General features: G+C 49.6%; 1 protein-coding gene across 1 annotated transcript in view; it reads left to right on the plus strand.

The window, feature by feature from the left end:
• The window catches only part of LOC140719286 (transcription factor Spi-B-like), a 39,782-nt gene extending 23,424 nt beyond the window's left edge, over window positions 1-16,358 (plus strand). The window contains exons 2-6 of the mRNA XM_073033809.1: window positions 397-421; window positions 6,377-6,470; window positions 6,864-7,060; window positions 10,659-10,821; window positions 16,039-16,358. Of these exons, the coding sequence (XP_072889910.1) occupies window positions 397-421; window positions 6,377-6,470; window positions 6,864-7,060; window positions 10,659-10,821; window positions 16,039-16,358 (799 nt within the window). The remainder of the gene's footprint in view (window positions 1-396; window positions 422-6,376; window positions 6,471-6,863; window positions 7,061-10,658; window positions 10,822-16,038) is intronic.
• The last annotated feature ends 2,437 nt before the right edge of the window (window positions 16,359-18,795 follow it).

Raw genomic sequence — 18,795 nt, forward strand, 5'->3', positions numbered from 1 at the left:
ATCTGGTTCTGGAACAGGGTACTCCCAGAACTGAACCGTTCCACACTTGCTGACGTCTGCACCCCTGAGGATTATGTCAGCACTGGAACTGTGGGGGGGGGGGTTCTCGTACTTTTCTGTTGGTGGTTAGTTCAAGATCCAAGATTGTTTACTGTTGTTCTTCCGTACAGAAGTGTGAAGGAGAACGGGAATTATTGCTACTCCGGTCCAACACAGCAAAAAAAAACCACAATGAGCATAAAGATTACAGAAAAACCCACAAAAATGTAAAAGCAGTCATCTAAAACAGAATGTATAAGTAACTGTTATATACATGGATTGGCTGAATGTACATATAGTGACGCTAGGTGATGTGTTAACATTCCTAATATTCTTTTATGTTTGCTTTTCCTCTAGGATTGAACCGTCACAGATTTCTATAGTAAGTATGGAACACTTTATCAAACTTACTGAATACATTTTGCAGATGAATGTACAGTTTTGCTTTATGATGGGTTTGATTTTGTTTTAAAACACAGAGTGGTGGGTGTGTGGAACGCCCTGCCAGGGGTGGTGGTAGAGGCAGTTACATTAGGGGCGTTTAAGAGATAGGCACGCGGGCGATGGGAAATGGAGGGTATGCGGGAGGGAAGGGTTAGATTGATCTTGGAGTAGGTTAAGAGGTTAGCACAACATTGCAGGGCTGAAGGGCCTGTACCGTACTGCACTGTTCCAATCTGTGTCAGCTTGGTCTTCCTGCTGGCTCCGTCCGCCAGTGACTGGACCATAGCCTTCCATACCCCTCTCATCCATGTACCTATCCATAAGGAAGTAGTGGAACCCACTGGGGGGCAAGACCGCCGGGATTGCTCTGCCAGACGCTGGCATGTTCTCAACGGGCTGAATGGCTTTGTGTCTCATTCTAACGCTGCAGGAAGATTTGCTTCATAATGTGATGTGTGTCCTGCAGGAGGGAAGGGTTAGACTGATTGCAGAGTAGGTTAAAGGGTCGGCACAACGTCGTGGGCCAAAGAGCCTGCACTGTAATAATCTGCAGATTTTCTCTCGTCTGTGCTGTAATGTTCTATGTTCTGGAAGCCAGTCGCAATGAATCCGTGACTCTGAATGGCATCCATGTGGAGACCTTTGCTTCCTTAACCCTCACCTCCTTATTCTGGCTTCTTTCCAGTCCCGATGAAGGGTGTCAACCCAAAACGACGACTGTTTATTCCTCTCCATAGATGCTGCCCGACCTCCAGCACTCTGTTACTTCATTCCTTCTTTTCTTTACGTTGACTTGATCTTTTGACTGCCACGGTGATGGTTTGAGCACTTGCGGGCTCTGGGCCTGTACTCACTGGAGTTTAGAAGAATGAGAGGGATCTCATTGAACGATACAGAAGACTGAAAGGCCTAGATAGGGTGGACACGGAGAGGATGTTTCCAACGGTGGGAGAGTTCCGGATCAGAGGCCACAGCCTCAGAATAGAAGGATGTCCCTTTAGAACAGAAATGAGGAGAAATTTCTTTAGCCAGAGGGTGGTGAATCTGTGGAATTCATTGCCACAGATGGCTGTGGAGGTCAAATTGTATATTTAAAGCGGAGGTTGATACGTTCTTGATTAGTGAAGGGTTATGGGGAGAAGGCTGAACAAATCAGCCAAATGGCCTAATTCTGCTCCTGTACCTTATGGGCTTATGTGTGGTTAAAAGACTGGGCCCAGTCCTACACCTTAAACCACGGTTCATAACCACTACATACAAAATTTACGTACTTGCATCTCCAGGCCCTTTTGAGCGTTGTCCCAGTATCACTGCCTTGAAGATAATGGCCGAAAAGTTTGCGTATGAAACTAACAATGTAGCCGATGAGTAAAAGGATTCGGAGGGACCCAGGGCAGCTTTTCTTCTTTAGCCTGATTTGTCAGATGCACCTCGAAACGTACAGTGAAAAATGTCGCTTTGCATTGACGACCAACACAATCCGAGGATGTCCTGGGGGCACCGACATAGAACACCCACAACTTACAAAACCCTAACCTGTTCGTCTTTGGGGTGGGGAAGGAAACCGAAACGCGTGGCGGAAACCCTGGCAGTCACGGGGAGAAGGTACCAGCTCCTTACAGACAAGAGCTGAGAACTGAACCTCGATCGCTGGCACTGTAAAGCGTTAAGCGAACTGCTACGTTACTGCGCCGCCCGATACTTCAATACCCATACCCACTCCACAGGAGCGGGCAAACCTGGTAGCTGTTGCACTGGGCACCCCAACGCCCACGAGAGAGTCAGAGGCGGTATTGGACCTGGATGGAGATTGCTTGTGGTGACCATCCTGCTGTCATGACAGTCAGCTCGGGCTACTGATGGACCCATGAGTAGGCAGGTGTTGTAGATGTCTACGTGAACTTACTGCATTCGGTCTTGTTCCCTGTATATCAGTGCTTCAGTGCTGTGGTTTGTAATGTCAGACGCAGACAGGAGCCCAAGGGTTCCAGAAACTGCACTGAAGCTTATTAAAGGAAACCAGGAACGTTGTTTTTCAAAGTTTTTGCTTTCTGAGTATTTGTCTGATTTCCTTAGAGAGTTAAAATTGGGGAAGTTAATATTGAACTTGTGTCCTGGAGGCCTAAGCTCGCCTTTCTTGGGTCATGTGGTGTACTCCAGCACAGCCCCAATGCACCCAGCAGAGAGCTCAGTCTATCTCCAGCAGACCCCATCAGACTCCAGAACTCCTAGCAGAGCTCCAGCGCAACCAGTCCAGCCCCCAGCACAGAGCCGAAGCAAGGGCCAGCACTCTTCCAGCACGCGGCCCAACCCCAGCACGGCTCCAGCACAGATCCCAGCACAACCAGTTCAGCCCCCAGCACAGAGCCGAAGCAAGGGCCAGCACTCTTCCAGCACGCGGCCCAACCCCAGCACGGCTCCAGCACAGATCCCAGCACAACCAGTTCAGCCCCCAGCACAGAGCCGAAGCAAGGGCCAGCACTCTTTCAGCAAGCGGCCCAACCCCAGCACGGCTCCAGCACAGAGCCCAGCACAACCAGTTCAGCCCCCAGCACAACTCCAGTGCAAAGCAGAGCCAAGCCACAGCTGATATTGGGGGGGTGGGGCAGGGGTCACATCAGCACTGACAGCGGACTCATCTCACGTAATGGCTTCGGTTAATGGTGGGGTCCAAGGCATAAGAAAAGATTGGGGACCCCCCCCCCCAGCTCTAAACCCTCCCCATCCATCTGCCTATCCAATCAGTATCTTTTGTCCTTCAGTACACTGCTTAGCCTTACCTCACCCTGTTTCAAGGAATGTGTCCATAATCTCGAAACTGAAAGAAAAAGTCTCTCATTTCCCCTTCTGACTCTTTCTCAATGATCTCGTTGACCAGTTTTCCGGTGGGCAGCAGAGCATGTGACTTTCCATCAGGAGCTATGTATTAGGCTGAAATCCATTGCTCAATCCACGGCCTCCAAAGGAGATTCTGCCAGCACAGACCTGTGTTAAAATATCCAGGGACAGGGCCGCGGAGAGCACAAACCCTGCCCCTCTACGATGGATTCAGATTTACTTATCGCATGTACATTGAAACAAAAAGTGAACTGCGCCGTTTGCATTAACAGCCACCACACCCAAGGGTGCGCTAGGGCAGCCCGCAAGTGTCACCACACATTCCGGCAGCAACGCAGCGGGCCCGCGACAGAAACAAAACAAGCCGCGTTCTTCCTCCACGCACTCACAGAAACAGCAATCCAACCCCCGCACACGCCATCTTCAGCCTCCAGCGGATTTGGACTGGCGGGCATTGGGCCTCGGACCTCCCCCGAGGACTCGCTGAGATTGACAGGCTCGGGAATGTGGCCACCGGGCCTCGACTTCCGATCGACCTTCGTATCGACCCCAGAATCTGCCGACGGCGGATTAGGGCCCTGGATGAGAACCCAAACTCCAGACCTCGAACTCTGGATTCTCCGGTGACGGGACCCTGAACATTAGGCCTCAAAACTCCAGTCTCGCTGACCTGTGTACCTTGGCGGCGGGGGCTCACAGAACTCCATTCCCAGAATCCGTAGTTGACACGCTGGCGCTGAATGCGATCCCTGCAGCCGTTGGTGGAAGGGCCAAACACTTGAGGCCTAGGCGGGCAGGAGCCAGACTGCTCGGTTACGAGCTAACTCTCGGCACCACAGAGACTGAGGGAGGCAGGTCGCGGTCAGCGAGGGCAGGGGCATCCGCCCATTCAAATTATTTGCACACTCCATTAGGCAATCTCCCCCAGCTCCTGTCCCCACTGAGAGCACTGGCGACATAGATAAGAATGTCACAGAGATGCAAAGAGGAAACAGATGGGAGCGTGGGTTTACTGTCCACCTGAGCCCGATGCAGAAATCGGCAGCCAAGATGTCTGGTGTGCTCGAGCTCAGAGCGAAACAGCACACCAACGTCTGTTGGGGAAACATTCAAATCCAATGGCCGTCTGCCAGCCTTGTGTACGGGAGCTTGAACTGAGTGGTGGTTTTATCGGAGAACACTTTAATTCTTCGTGGCGCTCTTGCCTTACTGCTTGGCCGACAGTCGCGTGCAGTGTGGACAGAATACTCCAGTTCTGAAGGTAGGGATTAAATAGAAACACTTCCCCACCCCCCCCAGCTCTGTTGGCACAAAGATTAAATCCACAAGAAAGGTTCCTCTCTGTGCCAAGCCAATCGCTAAACCTCAGTCAATATCAGATTCTCCACTAAGTGACAGACACAAAATGCTGGAGGAACTCAGCAGGCCAGGCAGCGTCTGTGGGAAAAAGTACAGTCGCCATTTTAGGCCAAAGCCCTTCGGCAGGACTGGAGAAAGAAAAGCTGAGGAGTGGATTTGAGAAGGTGAGGGGGAGAGGAGAGAGAAACACAAGGTGAGAGGTGAAACCGGGAGGGGGAGGGATGAAGTGAAGAGCTGGGAGGTTGATAGGGAAAGAGACAGAAGGCCACGGAAGAAAGATAAAGAGGGGAGGAGCACCAGAGGGAGGCGATGGGCAGGCAAGGAGATGAGGTGAGAGGGAAAAGGGGGTGGGAAATGGAGAAGGGGGGAGGTTGAGGGGGGCATTACTGGGAGTTTGAGAAATCGACGTTCATGCCATCAGGTTGGAGGCTACCCAGACGGAATATAAGGTGTTGTTCCTCCAACTTGTGTGTGGCCTCATCGCGACAGTGGGGGAGGCCATGGATTGGCATATCGGAATGGGAATGGGAAGTGGAATGAAAATGGGTGGCCACTGGGAGATCCCGCTTGTTCTGACGGACGGTGAAGCGGTCTCCCAATCTACGTCGAGTTCATACGATTTCTGTTCTTTCTCTGCGCCGTGTGTACCGATGGGCCTGTGATGCTGTTGCAGGCAAGCCTTCGTCTGAGCTAACTACACCTCAGAAGAAAATAAACCCGACTCGAGCTGACAGTACCGTGGGCACACTCACAGCACTAGATAAATGTGCCTGTACTGTTTCTCGCAGGCAGAATGAAAGGGCCCTCTCTTTTAACAGAAGGGGAAGGTTTAGAGAGGAGAGGGCTGTTCACACAGGGATGGTGGTGGGTGTCTGGAAGCGTGCTGCCATCAGCGAGGGTGGAAGGGGATACCATGGAGTGGCACTCAAGAGGAGTTTAGACAGACACGCGGATCGGAAGGTGTTTAGTTCAATTTTGCATCATGCTCAGTGCATGCAGGTCCTGAGCTGTACTGTCAAAAGGCAACGGATGTAGTGCTGAGGCTGAATAAGGCATTGGGCTGGCCACACCTGGGGCATTATGAGCAGCTTTCGGCCCCGTATGTGCTGGCACTGGAGAGGATCCAGAGGAGGTTTATGAATATGAGCCTGGGAATGAAAGGGTTAAAGTGTGAGGAGCATTTAAGTGGCCCCGGCTCTGTACTTTCCGGAGTTTAGAAGAATGAAGGGAATCTCAAGTGTAAATGCACCAAATACTGGACGTGGAGAGGAAGTTTCCATTAGTGGGGGGGGGAGGCCTAGGAGCAGAGGGCACAGCCTCGGAATACAGCAGGGGTCCCCACCCTGGGGCCCACAGGCCCCTAGCTTAATGGCATTGGTCCACGGGAAACCCTAGACAGGAGGGACATCCCGGAAGAACAGAGATGAGGAGGGATTACTTTAGCCAGAGGGCAGTTAATCTCTGAAATCATTGCCACAGATGTGTGCGGAGGACAAGTCATTTAAAGCAGAGCCTGACAGACGAGGGCAACAAAGGTTACGGGAAGGAGGCAGGAGAATGAGGCTGAGAGTTGGAATGGCAGAGCAGGCCCGACGGGCCGAATAGCCACTCCTGTGGGTTATGGGATTATGCTCTGTGTTCATTGGGTAATGAAGAGTAATTGAGTAAAGCTAAGAATTGTGTTTCTTCTCCACAGTACCCTGACACGGTGCCATATGAAACAGACGCCTACTGCAAGCACCCAGCCACACTCTACTCGTATTACGTGGCTGATCCCGAGCAGCCTGCAGGTGGGTGGAGTGTACGAGTCCCCGCCCGCGTCTCCCCATGGGTTTGAGTCCCTGATCCAATCAACGTTTACTCTTCCCCCGCCTCTCCCAAGGGAACAGTGCCGCTAATGAAACGCAGCGGGAGTTGACTGCTCCGCTCACCGTCGCTCGCTTGCTTCCAGCCGCTCTCCCGTACTGGCGGAGGCTTCCGCTCACTGCCCCCCATCTGCTCCTTGGTCTCCCGCAACGCCTCGGGAGAGCGGGAGGAAACCGGAACACCCCGGGGGGAAGCCGCGTGGTCGTGGGGACATTGCAGCGGGAGTTACCACGATCGCCAGCGCTGTATGGCGTCGCGCCACTGTACTGTCCGGGCCGCCCATGACCCTCTAACGAGCCGCCTCTCTCTGCACGCAGATCATTACTGGACCGGGTCAGAACACCACGCCATTGGCTACGACCACTTTGACGGAGGACAATTCACCCAGCTTCAGAACGTAGCCGTCTCCCACCTACAGAGCCTGTACCCACAGTTCCCCCTGGAGGTGGTGGGTAACCCGGAGCCCCCACTGCCGAACCACAACGCCTGCCCCTTGGACGAGGAGTACAACCAGGTACGTTTCTCCTTTCGCAAGAAGTACCTTTACTACGAATTGCATCCATCATCATCGACCATCCCAGGTTCAGGAGCCCTTTCAACCATCAGGTTCCCGAGTCAAAGGGATAACTCACTCACCTCAGCCCTGAACACATTCCACAAACTGTGGGCTCACTTTCAAGGATTCTACACCTCCTGTTCTCAATATTTATGTCTTATTCATTTATTGAGATGCAGCGCAGAAAAGGCCCTTCCAGACTGCGCCGCCCGGAAATCCCCTAGCCTAATCATGGGACAATTTGCAACGGACAATTCAGCTACTAACCCATCCGCCTTTGGACTGTGGGAGGAAACCAGAGCACCCGGAGGAAACCCACGCGGTCACAGGGAGAACATACAAACTCTTTACAGGCTGTGGTGGGGATTGAACCCAGGTCGCTGGTACTGTAAAGCGTTGTGCTAACCACTACACTACCGTGCCGTCACTGTTCTTGTATTTTACTAAACATTAGAGATTCATTTTTTTAACTGATAGAATGAGGGCTGACCTCATTGAAACCTATCGAATGGTGAAAGGCCTTGATAGAGTGGATGTGGAGAGGATGTTTCCTATGGTGGGAGAGTCTAAGACCAGAGGACACAGCCTCAGAATAGAGGGACGTCCTTTCAAAAGGGAGATGAGGAGGAATTTCTTTAGCCAGAGAGTGGTGAATCTGTGGAATTCTTTGTCATAGGCAGCTGTGGAGGCCAAGTTTGTTTAAGGCAGAGGTTGACAGATTCTTGATTGGTCAGGGCCATGGGGAGAAGACAGGAGATTGGAGCTGAGAGGCAAGTTGGATCAGCCATGATGAAATGGTGGAGCAGACTCAATGGGCCAAGTGGCTCCTATATCTTATGGTCTATTTGCACACTTCATTTCCCTTTGTATATTGGCTGTCTGTGTGTGCAATTCTTTGTCGATTCTATTGTGTTTCTTTGTATTTACTGTGAATGCCCGCAAGGAAATTAATCTCAGAGTTTATACGGTGACATGCATGTACTTTGATAAGTTTACATTGAATGTTACAATACTGCAAAATATTACAACAAACACGTGGACTCTAACAGTGAGTAACACTATTACTACACAAGCCAAATTAAATTAACATGTTCTCATTTCTGTCCAGGATGGCATTTATCCCCTGTGGTGCCCTGGAACACCTCCATGGTAACCTCCGACACCACGTATTTCCTTTCCACTGTTACCCCAGGCATGGACATACCCCTGGAACTTGGCCAGGCAGTTCACCCGGGTGGGACCCCCCGTTACCCCATGGATAGCTACTTTGCCAACTCTGGGGGCAAATTCACTAGGACATCTTCATCACTCCTTACTGGATGGCCACCCATAAATAGGGTGGGAATGACAACCATTTTCATTGGGTTTAGTGGACAACTTTCTGGGATTTCCCTAGTCTCCCCAAGTCAGCGTTAATCTCCTGCAGTTTGAGAGGTGAAGAAAGGGAATTGCAGGACAATTGTGTCAGTTTGGTTCGTTAATAAAATGGGGGAAGTAGAGGAGAAAAAGGCTCTCTAATGGGCCAATGGGGATTGGATTGCTGTGTGACCAATAGCTGGCAGGTAGGGACAGAGAAGTGAAAGGCCAAAGGTCACATGGTGATCTCTGTCTAGAGAAACATTGAAACAGCAATGAAGAGGATTTGTTATCTGGATCTTTCGTTTGAGTTTATAAAAGAAAAGGCAGTGTGGTAGTGTAGAGATTAGCTAATACAGCACCAGAAATACAGACAGACAGACAGACAGACATACTTTATTGATCCCGAGGGAAATCAATCTGGGCTCAATTCCCGCTGCTGTCTGATAGGAGTTTGTATGTTCTCCCCGTGATCATGTGGGTTTCCTCTGGGTGCCCTGGTTTCCTCCCACATCACAAAGATGTGTGGGTTAGTAGATTAACTGGTCACATGGGTGTAATCGGGCTGAGCAGACTCATCGGGATGGAAGGGATATATCTGTAAATAAACAAAGGTAAGTATTGTACACAGCTTCATAGAAAATGCAGAGAATTCGCTCGGGGTAGATGTAAAGGCAAGGTGTGCAGGCTGTGTCCCTTTTCGTTGTGCTGCTGCCTCTTGCTTTTCCCCATTAGCACCGGGATGGTGCCCTATTCTCCTGGGTTGCCACTGTCTCACCAGTCTGTTCCCCCGGGGTGATCTAAGCCCTTGTGTGGAACAGATACAGCAGCATCGAATGGGGAAAGGCGGGAGGGCAAGGTTAGGGCTTTGTGAAGATATACCTTCTACACAACTTTACTGAGAACCCCACCTTTGTCCTTCCTTGCACCCTTTCCCTTGGACTCTCTCCGTTTCCCTCAAACTCCACCTTCACTCGTTCTTCCTCACCCCACTCTTGCTTCTCCGCAGCACTTCTCTTGCCTCTATCTTCCATTGCCCCTTTCTGAACCCATTTACTTTCACTCTCATCTCCAACTGTCTTTCTCGATCTCCATTTTTTACTCTCCCTCCCTCCCTATCTCTAAAGTTCAAAGTAAATTTATTATCAAGATACATATATGTCTCCATGTACAACCCTGAGATTCAATTTCTAGTGGGCATACTCAATAAATCCATAATAGAATAATAAACATAATAAAATCAATAAAAGACCGCACCAAACGGGCATTCAGCCAGTGTGTAAAAGACAACAAAATGCAAACACAAAAAGAAAGAAATAACGATAATTGTAATAATAAATAAACAATAAATATTGAGAACATGAGATGAAGAATCCTTGAAAGTGAGTCAGTAGGTTGTGGGAACATTTCAATGATGGGGCGAGTGAAGTTGAGTGAAGTTATGCCCTTGGGTTCTAGAGCCTGATGGTTGAGGGTTAATAACTGATCCTGAATCTGATGGTGTGGGTCCTGAGGCTCCTGAACCTTCTTCCTGATGCCAGCAGCAAGACCTGGGTGATGGATTCCACTTTCCTGCGACAATGCTTCGTGTAGGTACTCTCAGTGCTGGGGAGGGCTTTACCCATGACGGACTGGGCCATATCCACTACCTTTTGTAGGATTTTCCATTCGAGGGCACTGGTGTTTCTAGACCAGGCTGTGACGTAGCCAGTCAATATATTCTCCACTAAGTATTTATAGAAGTTTGTCAAAGTTTTAGATGTCACGCCGAATCGTTGCAAACTTCTAAGGAAGTAGAGGTGCCGCCGTGCTTTCTTCATGCCGGGCCCGGGACAGGTCACCTGAAATAATAACACCAAGGAATTCAAAGTTGCCGACCCTCTCCATCTCTGATCCTCTGGTGAGGACTGGCTCATGGACCTCTGCTTTCCTCCTCCTGAAGACAATAATCAGCTCTTTGTTCTTGCTGACATTGAGTGAGAGGTTGTTGTGGCACCACTCAGCCAGATCTTCAATCTCCCTCCTGTATGCTGATGTGATTTGGCCAATGACACTGATGTCATCAGCAAACTTGAATGTGGCAATGGAGTTGTGTACCTCTATCTATTTGTTTCTTGATCTCTGCCCCTGACTTTCTATCTCGCTACCTATCTGTCTCTCTCTATCTCCACCTCACCATGTCCTTTCTTGTGCCCTGCAGGTGTTCCCGATGCTGTACCCTACATACCAGACGTCTGGTGACACCTCCAGCCCCTCTGTATCGGAGGATGATGACTACAACGTGGGCAGCCCCGTGCTGGAGGTTTCCGACAGCGAATTTGATGAGAACGTCCCTCCCAGGGAATCCTCAACGCATGATGGAGGTCAGTGTCAACCAGTGGAACCCACACCAATTCCAGCCTCCCAGTGGCTGCTAGAGCACGTGGTGATGGGGTTTGGTGCTTCGGGCCTACATCTGGGGAAGGCACCAGGTCCCAGAGTGGCTGTGGATGGGATTTCCTTGGATCATGTGTGAGATGGGGGAGTTGTGAAGAGAAAATGGAAAAGCTGGGCAGCTTCTCCTTGAATGAGAGAATAGTGAGACGAAACGTTTGTTGGGGAATGTTGAGATCATTCACCCCTCCATATCTATCTCCATGTCTACCTATCAGTCTCCCTATCTCTTTACCTCTGTCTCTATCTATCGCCATCGTTCTATATCTATCTCTCTGTCTCTAACTGTTCCTTCCATACCACACGCCAACACCCACTAACTTGAAACACTCTCACCATGTCCTTTCCTGCACTACTGGTAGATAGATAGTGCTACTGTGGGGAGGCGGGTGGAGAGAGGTGTTTACCACACATAGAAGTGGTGTCGGAGACTGTGAAGATGGTTATCAGAAATTACAGAATGCTCTCGATCGGCCGGGTAAATGGGTCAAGGAGTGGCAAAATGAGTTTAACTCGGATAAACGTGAGCTGCTGCATTTCGGGAAGATAAATCAGCGTGGGAATTTCCATAGTGAGGGGCAGAGCCAGGGGTTAGCCAGTGGGGGTGTGGTAGAACAGAGGAACCTAGGATACAGTTATTTGGCTCCATGAAAGTGGTGTCACAGGTAGACAGTGGTGAAGAAGGTGTTCGGCCTGTTGGCCTTCATTACTGAATATAGAAGTTGGGATGTTCTGCTGCAGTACAAGACGTTAGCAAGGCTGCATTTGGAACATTGTTTAGTTTTGGTCATCCCTCTACAGGACAGAAAGCATCAGTGCAGAAAAGATCGACAAGGATATTGCTGGGACTCGAGGGACTGAGGTATGGAAAAAGGTTGAGTAGGTTAGGATTTTTTCCTCCATTGGAGCATAGGAGAATGAGGGGTGGCCGTACAGAGGTATATAAAATCATGAGGGGGGACATCATTAAGGTGAATGCACACAGTCTTTTCCCCAGGGTAGTGAATCAAGAACTAGAGAGCATAGGATCAAGGTCAGAAGAGAGACCTGGGGGGGGGGGGGCACCCTCTTCTCCTAGGGGGTGGCCTGTATATGGAATGAGCTGCCTTGGGAATTGGTTGAGACAGGTGCAAATAACAGCATTTAAAAGCCACTTGAATAGGTACATGGATGGGAAAGGTTTGGAGCAGCTGTTCTCAACCTTCGGTCCATGGTATTGGTACAAAAAAGGTTGGGAACCCCTGGTTTAGAGGCATATGGTCCAACACATGGGCAAACGGAATTGGCATAGGTGGCAATTCGGTTGGCATGGGCTAGCTGTGCTGCAAGACCTGGTTCTATGCTGTTGCTGTGCTGTGCATCCTGTTGACTGCAGTTTGGTGTGAAGGCTCATTATGGACCCTAGTGTTTAACTGCCTGCTGGGTTAGTTCCCAGAGAACATGGGCAAGAAAGAGGAACTGGTCAGAAACTTTTCTTTGGTTAAGGATGTGGGGCTGATGTCAGAACCATTGCAGACCATACTACCGGGCAGTGTCACGCATCTGATCAGTCTCCTTATTTGGCTTCACAACGATGCTAATCGTAAACATGGTTTGATGCTTTTTTTTCTGCTCCTTTCCTTTGCGGGTGACTCAAAGAGGCACAAGTTTCCACGGCATGCATCAAAGCTCCCTGGGGCTTTGGGTGTGAGTGTGAGTGTGTCAGACTCTAGGGGAGGGGGTGTTATTAAAAGAACCCAAACCTTGCACTCGCTCACCACATGTGTGTAGTGTAGTCACACATGGCTGCTTCATCTAACAAAATATCAAATTTTCTGATTTTGGGCAACTCGCTCTTTTTTATCTGCAGCAGAGCCGGACATTTCTGCCTGCCATATTTTTGGCTCATTCCATTTTTATCCTTACATTTTTAATATTCTCTTACTTACTAAGTATGTCTCATGACCCTCCCACCCCCTGCTCACAATCATTTGGTCTTTCCCTTTTGAAGATTGTTCCTTTGATTTACCGCTTCACCGCTCAATCTGCTGTTCCTGAATGAACCTCGTGTACGATAAAGATAACGACTTGATGTCTCAGTCTGCCCCGTCATGGCCCCTTGTACTTTATCTGTTTGCCTGCACTGCACATTCTCTGTAACTGCAACACTATATCCTGCACTCTATTTTTCCCTTCGACTACCCCAACATAGTTCTAATTTGTCCTGATGGCACGCAAGCAAAGCTTTTTGCTGGATCTCACATGACAATAACAAAACCAATGACCTTCTCTGCAATCTCAAACTACCTTTGCTCCCTCTGCCATGATTTCCCAGTGCCCAACCATCTTAATTCGACTTCCCATTCCCATGTCAATCCATGGCCACCTCTACTGCTGCAATGAGGCCACTCTAATGTTGGAGGAGCAACATGTCATATCGCATCTGGGTAGCCTCCAACCTGATGGCATGAACATCGAGTTCTCCAACCTACAATAATTTTTTCCCTCACCCCCTTCTTCTGCCATTCCCCGTTCTGACTCCCCTCCTACCCCTTCTCTTCTCCTCATCTGCTCATCACCTCCCTCTGGTGCCCTTCCTCCTTCCCATTTTCCAATGGTCCACTCTCCTCTCCTATTACATTCGTTTTTCTTCAGGCCTTTATCTTCTTCCACCTATCCCCTGCCAACTTCTCCCATCATCACCCTCTCCCCTATCCACCCACCTGCCTTCCTCACCTGGTCTCAGCTATCACCTGCCAGCTTGTATCCCTCCCCTCCTCCCGCACCTCATTGGGAAGTGATTGGAAACTGGTGGTCTCGGGGGAACTATTGGTGAAAGAGGACTGGAGGTCTATGTGTGAGGGAAAGGTTAGATTGATCTTGGAGTAGGCTAAAGGGTAAGCATAACATCATGGGCCGAATGGCCTGTGCTGGGCAGTAATGATCTATGTTCTTTGTTCTTTCAATCTCTGGCTTGAATATATGCCCTCTCAGGTAAAGAATTGCCCTGGACATTCTCTCTTCTCCCCTCTTCCATCAGATGGAAGGTACAAAAAAGCAGATACCACCAGACTTAAGGGCAGTTTCTACCCCCCCCCCCCCCCGTTATAGGACTGGTTCCCTCAGATGATAAGATGAACTCTTGACCTCACGATCTACCTTGTTCTGGCCATGCATCTCGTTTGGTTTTGTGTTCTATGAATCTCATGAGGAACGTGCAAACTCTGCATGCAGAGAGCGGCTGAGGTCGGGGTTGAGCTCAGGCCGGAGAACTAACTGCTGTTTCATTACCCCTGGGCTGTTTGCCTGTAGAGAGCAGATCTCAGCCCAGTCTCCTGCCAGCTCATCCCCTTGCTGTAAAGTTCTCGCTTGCCGTTCCTCACTTCTCTCCCACCTATCCAGATCCTCCTACACCAGGGGTTCCCAAACTTCTTTTATTATGCAAAAGGTCCGTGGAGCCCAGGTTGGGAGCCGCTCTCCTACACCCACCCTAACCCTCATCATCTTTTCCTTCCCCTCCTCCATCGCTCCCTCCCACAGTTACCATTTGCCCTCCCTATCTCCCTCCCCTTCTTCTCCTTTCAAGTACCATCGTCTTCAGCCCTTTGTCACCTCTCCTCTCACCTCCGAGCCTCTGTCACTATTGCCACCATCCTCTCCTCCGTCTGCCCATTACCCCTCCTCAGCTGGATCTACTCATCACTTGCTCGCTCTTGCTCCTCCCTTCCCTATCACCTCTTTACACTGACTGTCTCCCCTCTACCTTTCAGTTTATGTTAAGGGTCTTGACCCGAAATGTCAACTCTCCATTTCCCTTAGTACACGCACGCACGGGGACAACGAGAAACCTACCTGGAACAGTGTTACAGGCACAAAAGTAGCATCACATCATGCACAAATTCAACAAGGAGAATATACAAAACTTACACAAGAAAGAACATATTTAGGACCAAAAAAAGCCCAAATTGGTCATAGTGTTGCTGTTCTGAAGTAGTGGATAGGCTTGTGTCTGTTGGTTGAAGAAATGACTGGTTGAAGGGAAGTCTCTGTTCCTGAGCCTGGTGATTCAAAGTTCAAAGTAAATTTATTATCAAAGTACGTCTTAGTCATCATATTCAACCTTGAGATTCATTTTCTTGTGGGCATAGTCAATAAATTCATAATAGAATAATAATCATAATAGAATCAGTGAAAGACCACATCAACTTGGGCGTTCAACCGATGTGCAAAAGACAAAAAACTGTGCGAATACAAAAATAAAGAAATAATAATAAGTAAATAAGCAAAAATTATTGAGAACATGAGATGAAGAGTCTTTGAAAGTGAGTCCATAGAACAGTTCAGTGATGGGGTGAGTGAAGCTGAGTGAAGTTATGCCCTTTGATTCAAGGGTCTGATGGTTGAGGGGTCATTGAGGTGCGGGGCTTCATTCAGACGTCTGTACCTCCGGCTGTGAGAAGATGGCATGGCCTGGATGGTGGGCATCTTTGAAGATGCACATTGCTGCCTGGGGCAGTGTATCCTGTTGATACTACTGATGGTGGGGAGGAGTGTACCAATGATGTAGGGCACTCTGAGTTCTCTAGCATTTTGCGTGTTGCTCCAGGTTCCACCAACAGCTGTCTCTTGTGTCTATTCCACCTCTTTGTCTCTTTGAGTCCAATTGACCTTGAGCCTCCGCCCTCTGTCTCTTCCTCCAACTATTTTCTAAGAAGTGTGTTGTCCTTGGAGAAGTTCACGAGAATGATCCCAGATATGAAAGGGTTAATGTATGAAGAGTGCTCCACAGCTCTGGGCTTGTACTCCCTGGAGTTTAGAAGGGGGAATCTCATTGAAACGTATCGAATATTGAAAGGCCTCCATAGACTGGCTGCGGAGAGGATGTTTCCAATAGAGGGAGGGCCCAGTCTCAGAATAGAAGGACGTCCCTTTAGAACAGAGATGAGGAGGAATTTCTTTAGCCAGCCTGTGATGAATCTGTGGTATTCATTGTCACAGACATGGAGGCCAAGTCATTTGGTTTACTTAAAGCAGAGGCTGATGGGTTCTTGATCAGAAAGGGCTGCAAAGATTATGAGGAGAAGGCGTGAGAGGGATAAGTCCAATGGGCTGAATGGCCCTAATACAGCTTCTGTGTCTTATGGTCTTGTGGTTTTTACCCTTTTCAGGTGCCCGGAAGAAAGTCCGGCTCTACCAGTTCCTGCTGGAGCTACTGAAGAGCGGAGACATGCGGGACTGCGTGTGGTGGGTGGACCGGGAGAAGGGCACCTTCCAGTTCTCCTCCAAGCACAAGGAGATGCTGGCCCACCGCTGGGGCATGCAGAAGGGCAACCGCAAGAAGATGACCTACCAGAAGATGGCGCGGGCCCTGAGGAACTACGGCAAGACGGGCGAGATCCGGAAGATCAAGAAGAAGCTGACCTACCAGTTTGACGGCACGTTGCTGGGCCAGAAGAAGCTGGACTGTAAGGCCAGCTACATGCCCTAGAGACCCCGGAGAGAGCTGGAACAGAGTCTAAATTTCATAGAGACAAGAACGCCGGCTTTAACAAAGCATTTACTTCCTTCTTCCCTTTTGCAATGTGTTAGTTTGTCTGAAGAGAGCGCTGTTGAAATGATTGGCATCTTGTTTTCCCAGGCTCATGGGCCGCGCTCCGAGTAAAGCTGTAGTGACCTCGTTCTGCCACGTTGTTCAGAAGGTTAAAGGCGGTTGTTTGATAAATTGGGAAGCTCCCCCTTCCCCCCTAGGGGTAGATGGAGATAACTTTTGGGGTGCATGAGATGCGATGAGAAGCGATCAACTTAAAATTGTTAGCTCTTTCTCTCCAGAGGCTGCCTCGCCTGATATCTGCAGCGTTTTCTGTGTTTTCTTTTTATATATTAGTATAGGGGAGGGGGGTTTAAGTGGGTGGGGGAGGGAGGGAGGGGGAGTAGTGATTGTAAGTTCAGCGAGGGAGGAGAAACTGGGCGTACTCTTCAACCAATGAGCGAAGTTTGCAGGCACTCCCTTCGGCGAAGCCACGCTTCTGCCCCACCGAGCGAACCAAAAGTGGCAGTTGTGAACTCAATTGGCGATTTCCAGTCAGAGCCTGAAACCCCGCTCGCCAGGGCTTTGTCAGGGGTAGACAGGGGGGTGGGGGGCGGGGTCGCAGGTGTTGGGGCTCGGGCTCGCTACCCTCTTGGCCCTTTCCACTCCCTTATGTCCACTCTCTCTGATCCTGGCCCGACCTGAATCCGGATCGCTCCGGGACTAGAGGGTTATCATAAATACTGGAGTTTCTGTATATGCTGGAAATCCAGAGGTTTATCAGCACCCACCAGGTACGACTTGGAAGCCATAGGAGAAGAATCGTCCCATTCGGCCCATCGAGTCTGTTCCGCCATTCCATATCGGCTGATATTTCCCTCTCGGTCCTATTACCCTACCTTCTCCCTGTAATCTTTGATGCCACTGCTGTCTGCGTAGAAGTCCAAAAGAAAGTCCTTGTAACCCATCAAAGTGTTGAGTAAATCAGCAGATTTTAATTTTAAAAGCCGTTTTTAAAAAATTTTTAATTCTAATTTTAGTTTTAAAATTTGGATTTCTTAAAGCCGGCCCACAGAGAGTATTTGAGCACCGCCTCGGATTGATTCGATTGGTCTCATGCCCATCCATCACGCAAAGCCGATCCCCAAACCCCCGTTGGTCAACGCCCCATCAATCGGCCTTCCAGCTGTCCAATTGGGTATCTTGAATCGTTAAAGGGCGGGGGGGGGGGGGAGTATCCCTAATCACATGGGGCCATGGTCGATGGGGTCCTTGCTGGTCAATACGGGGCAAACTTAGAGGGTAAGTGACATCTCGGAGGGGCAGCGAGCGCCCAGCCCCCAGCTCTCGGTAGGGAGTCGATTTAAAATGAGCAAGAGTCTCACAGTGTTCGGTGTACATATTCAAAGTTGGCATTAAGTTGCTCAGGAGAGTCGATCCATTCTGGAGCCGCCGAGTGAGGGGCGAGCCGGGGGGGGGGGGGGGGGGGTCTCCTTCCCGGAGACAGCCGCAGAAGAAGCATTAAACGTGCGAAAGGATCCAGAGGAAACGGGGGCGGAAGCGAAGGATCAAATCGATAAAAATATCTCGACCAGGATGTTTGATGTAGCTGTATATATTCTTGAGGGGAGGTGTGGGTGGGTTTTGGAAACGAGTTTTGTATCATTAAGAATCCAAGCGGGGGTGGGGGGAGGTGGGGTCAGCTTCTGGTTTTGTTTTATGAGCCTTAATTATCTCTTAGTGTATTGTACAGAAAATGCCCTGCTTCGAACTGCCAAACTCTGCGTAAGAAACCAGTGCGTCTGGCTATCGAACGCCACGCACAGGTATGCCCGTTCACGGTCCCTGCTCCCACTGTCCTCGCAATACTGCCTTGAGGGAGTGTAGGGGGTCGGGAATATACGGGAGGAAAGCCAAGGTGGCGTCTAGCACCATCCCGTGTTGTAAATAAATGTAAATACCACACGTTTTACTCTCTTCTTACTAACTGTTCAGTCACGACAGGAATTTGATATGTTTGTATGTTTAAGAAGATTAAACAGAGAATCCAAGTTTAACAGCGGTGGTCAGTCTTTGTCATTAGTTGCAGTGCCCGGCACAGAAGCTGTCTCTCTGGCTCAGAGTCTGCCCTGACCATTAACCGTGAAACACACACACACACACACACACACACACACACACACACACACACACACACACACACACACACACACACACACACACACACACACACACACACACACACACACACACACACACACACACACACACACACACACACACACACACACACACACACACACACACACACACACACACACCAGGTCAAGCAGCATCTATGGAGAGGAATAAACAGCCGACGTTTCAGGCTGAGACACACCGTTCATACTAATCGCCA

The sequence above is a fragment of the Hemitrygon akajei genome, chromosome 31 (genome assembly GCF_048418815.1).
Source record: "Hemitrygon akajei chromosome 31, sHemAka1.3, whole genome shotgun sequence".
Classification (NCBI taxonomy): domain Eukaryota; kingdom Metazoa; phylum Chordata; class Chondrichthyes; order Myliobatiformes; family Dasyatidae; genus Hemitrygon; species Hemitrygon akajei.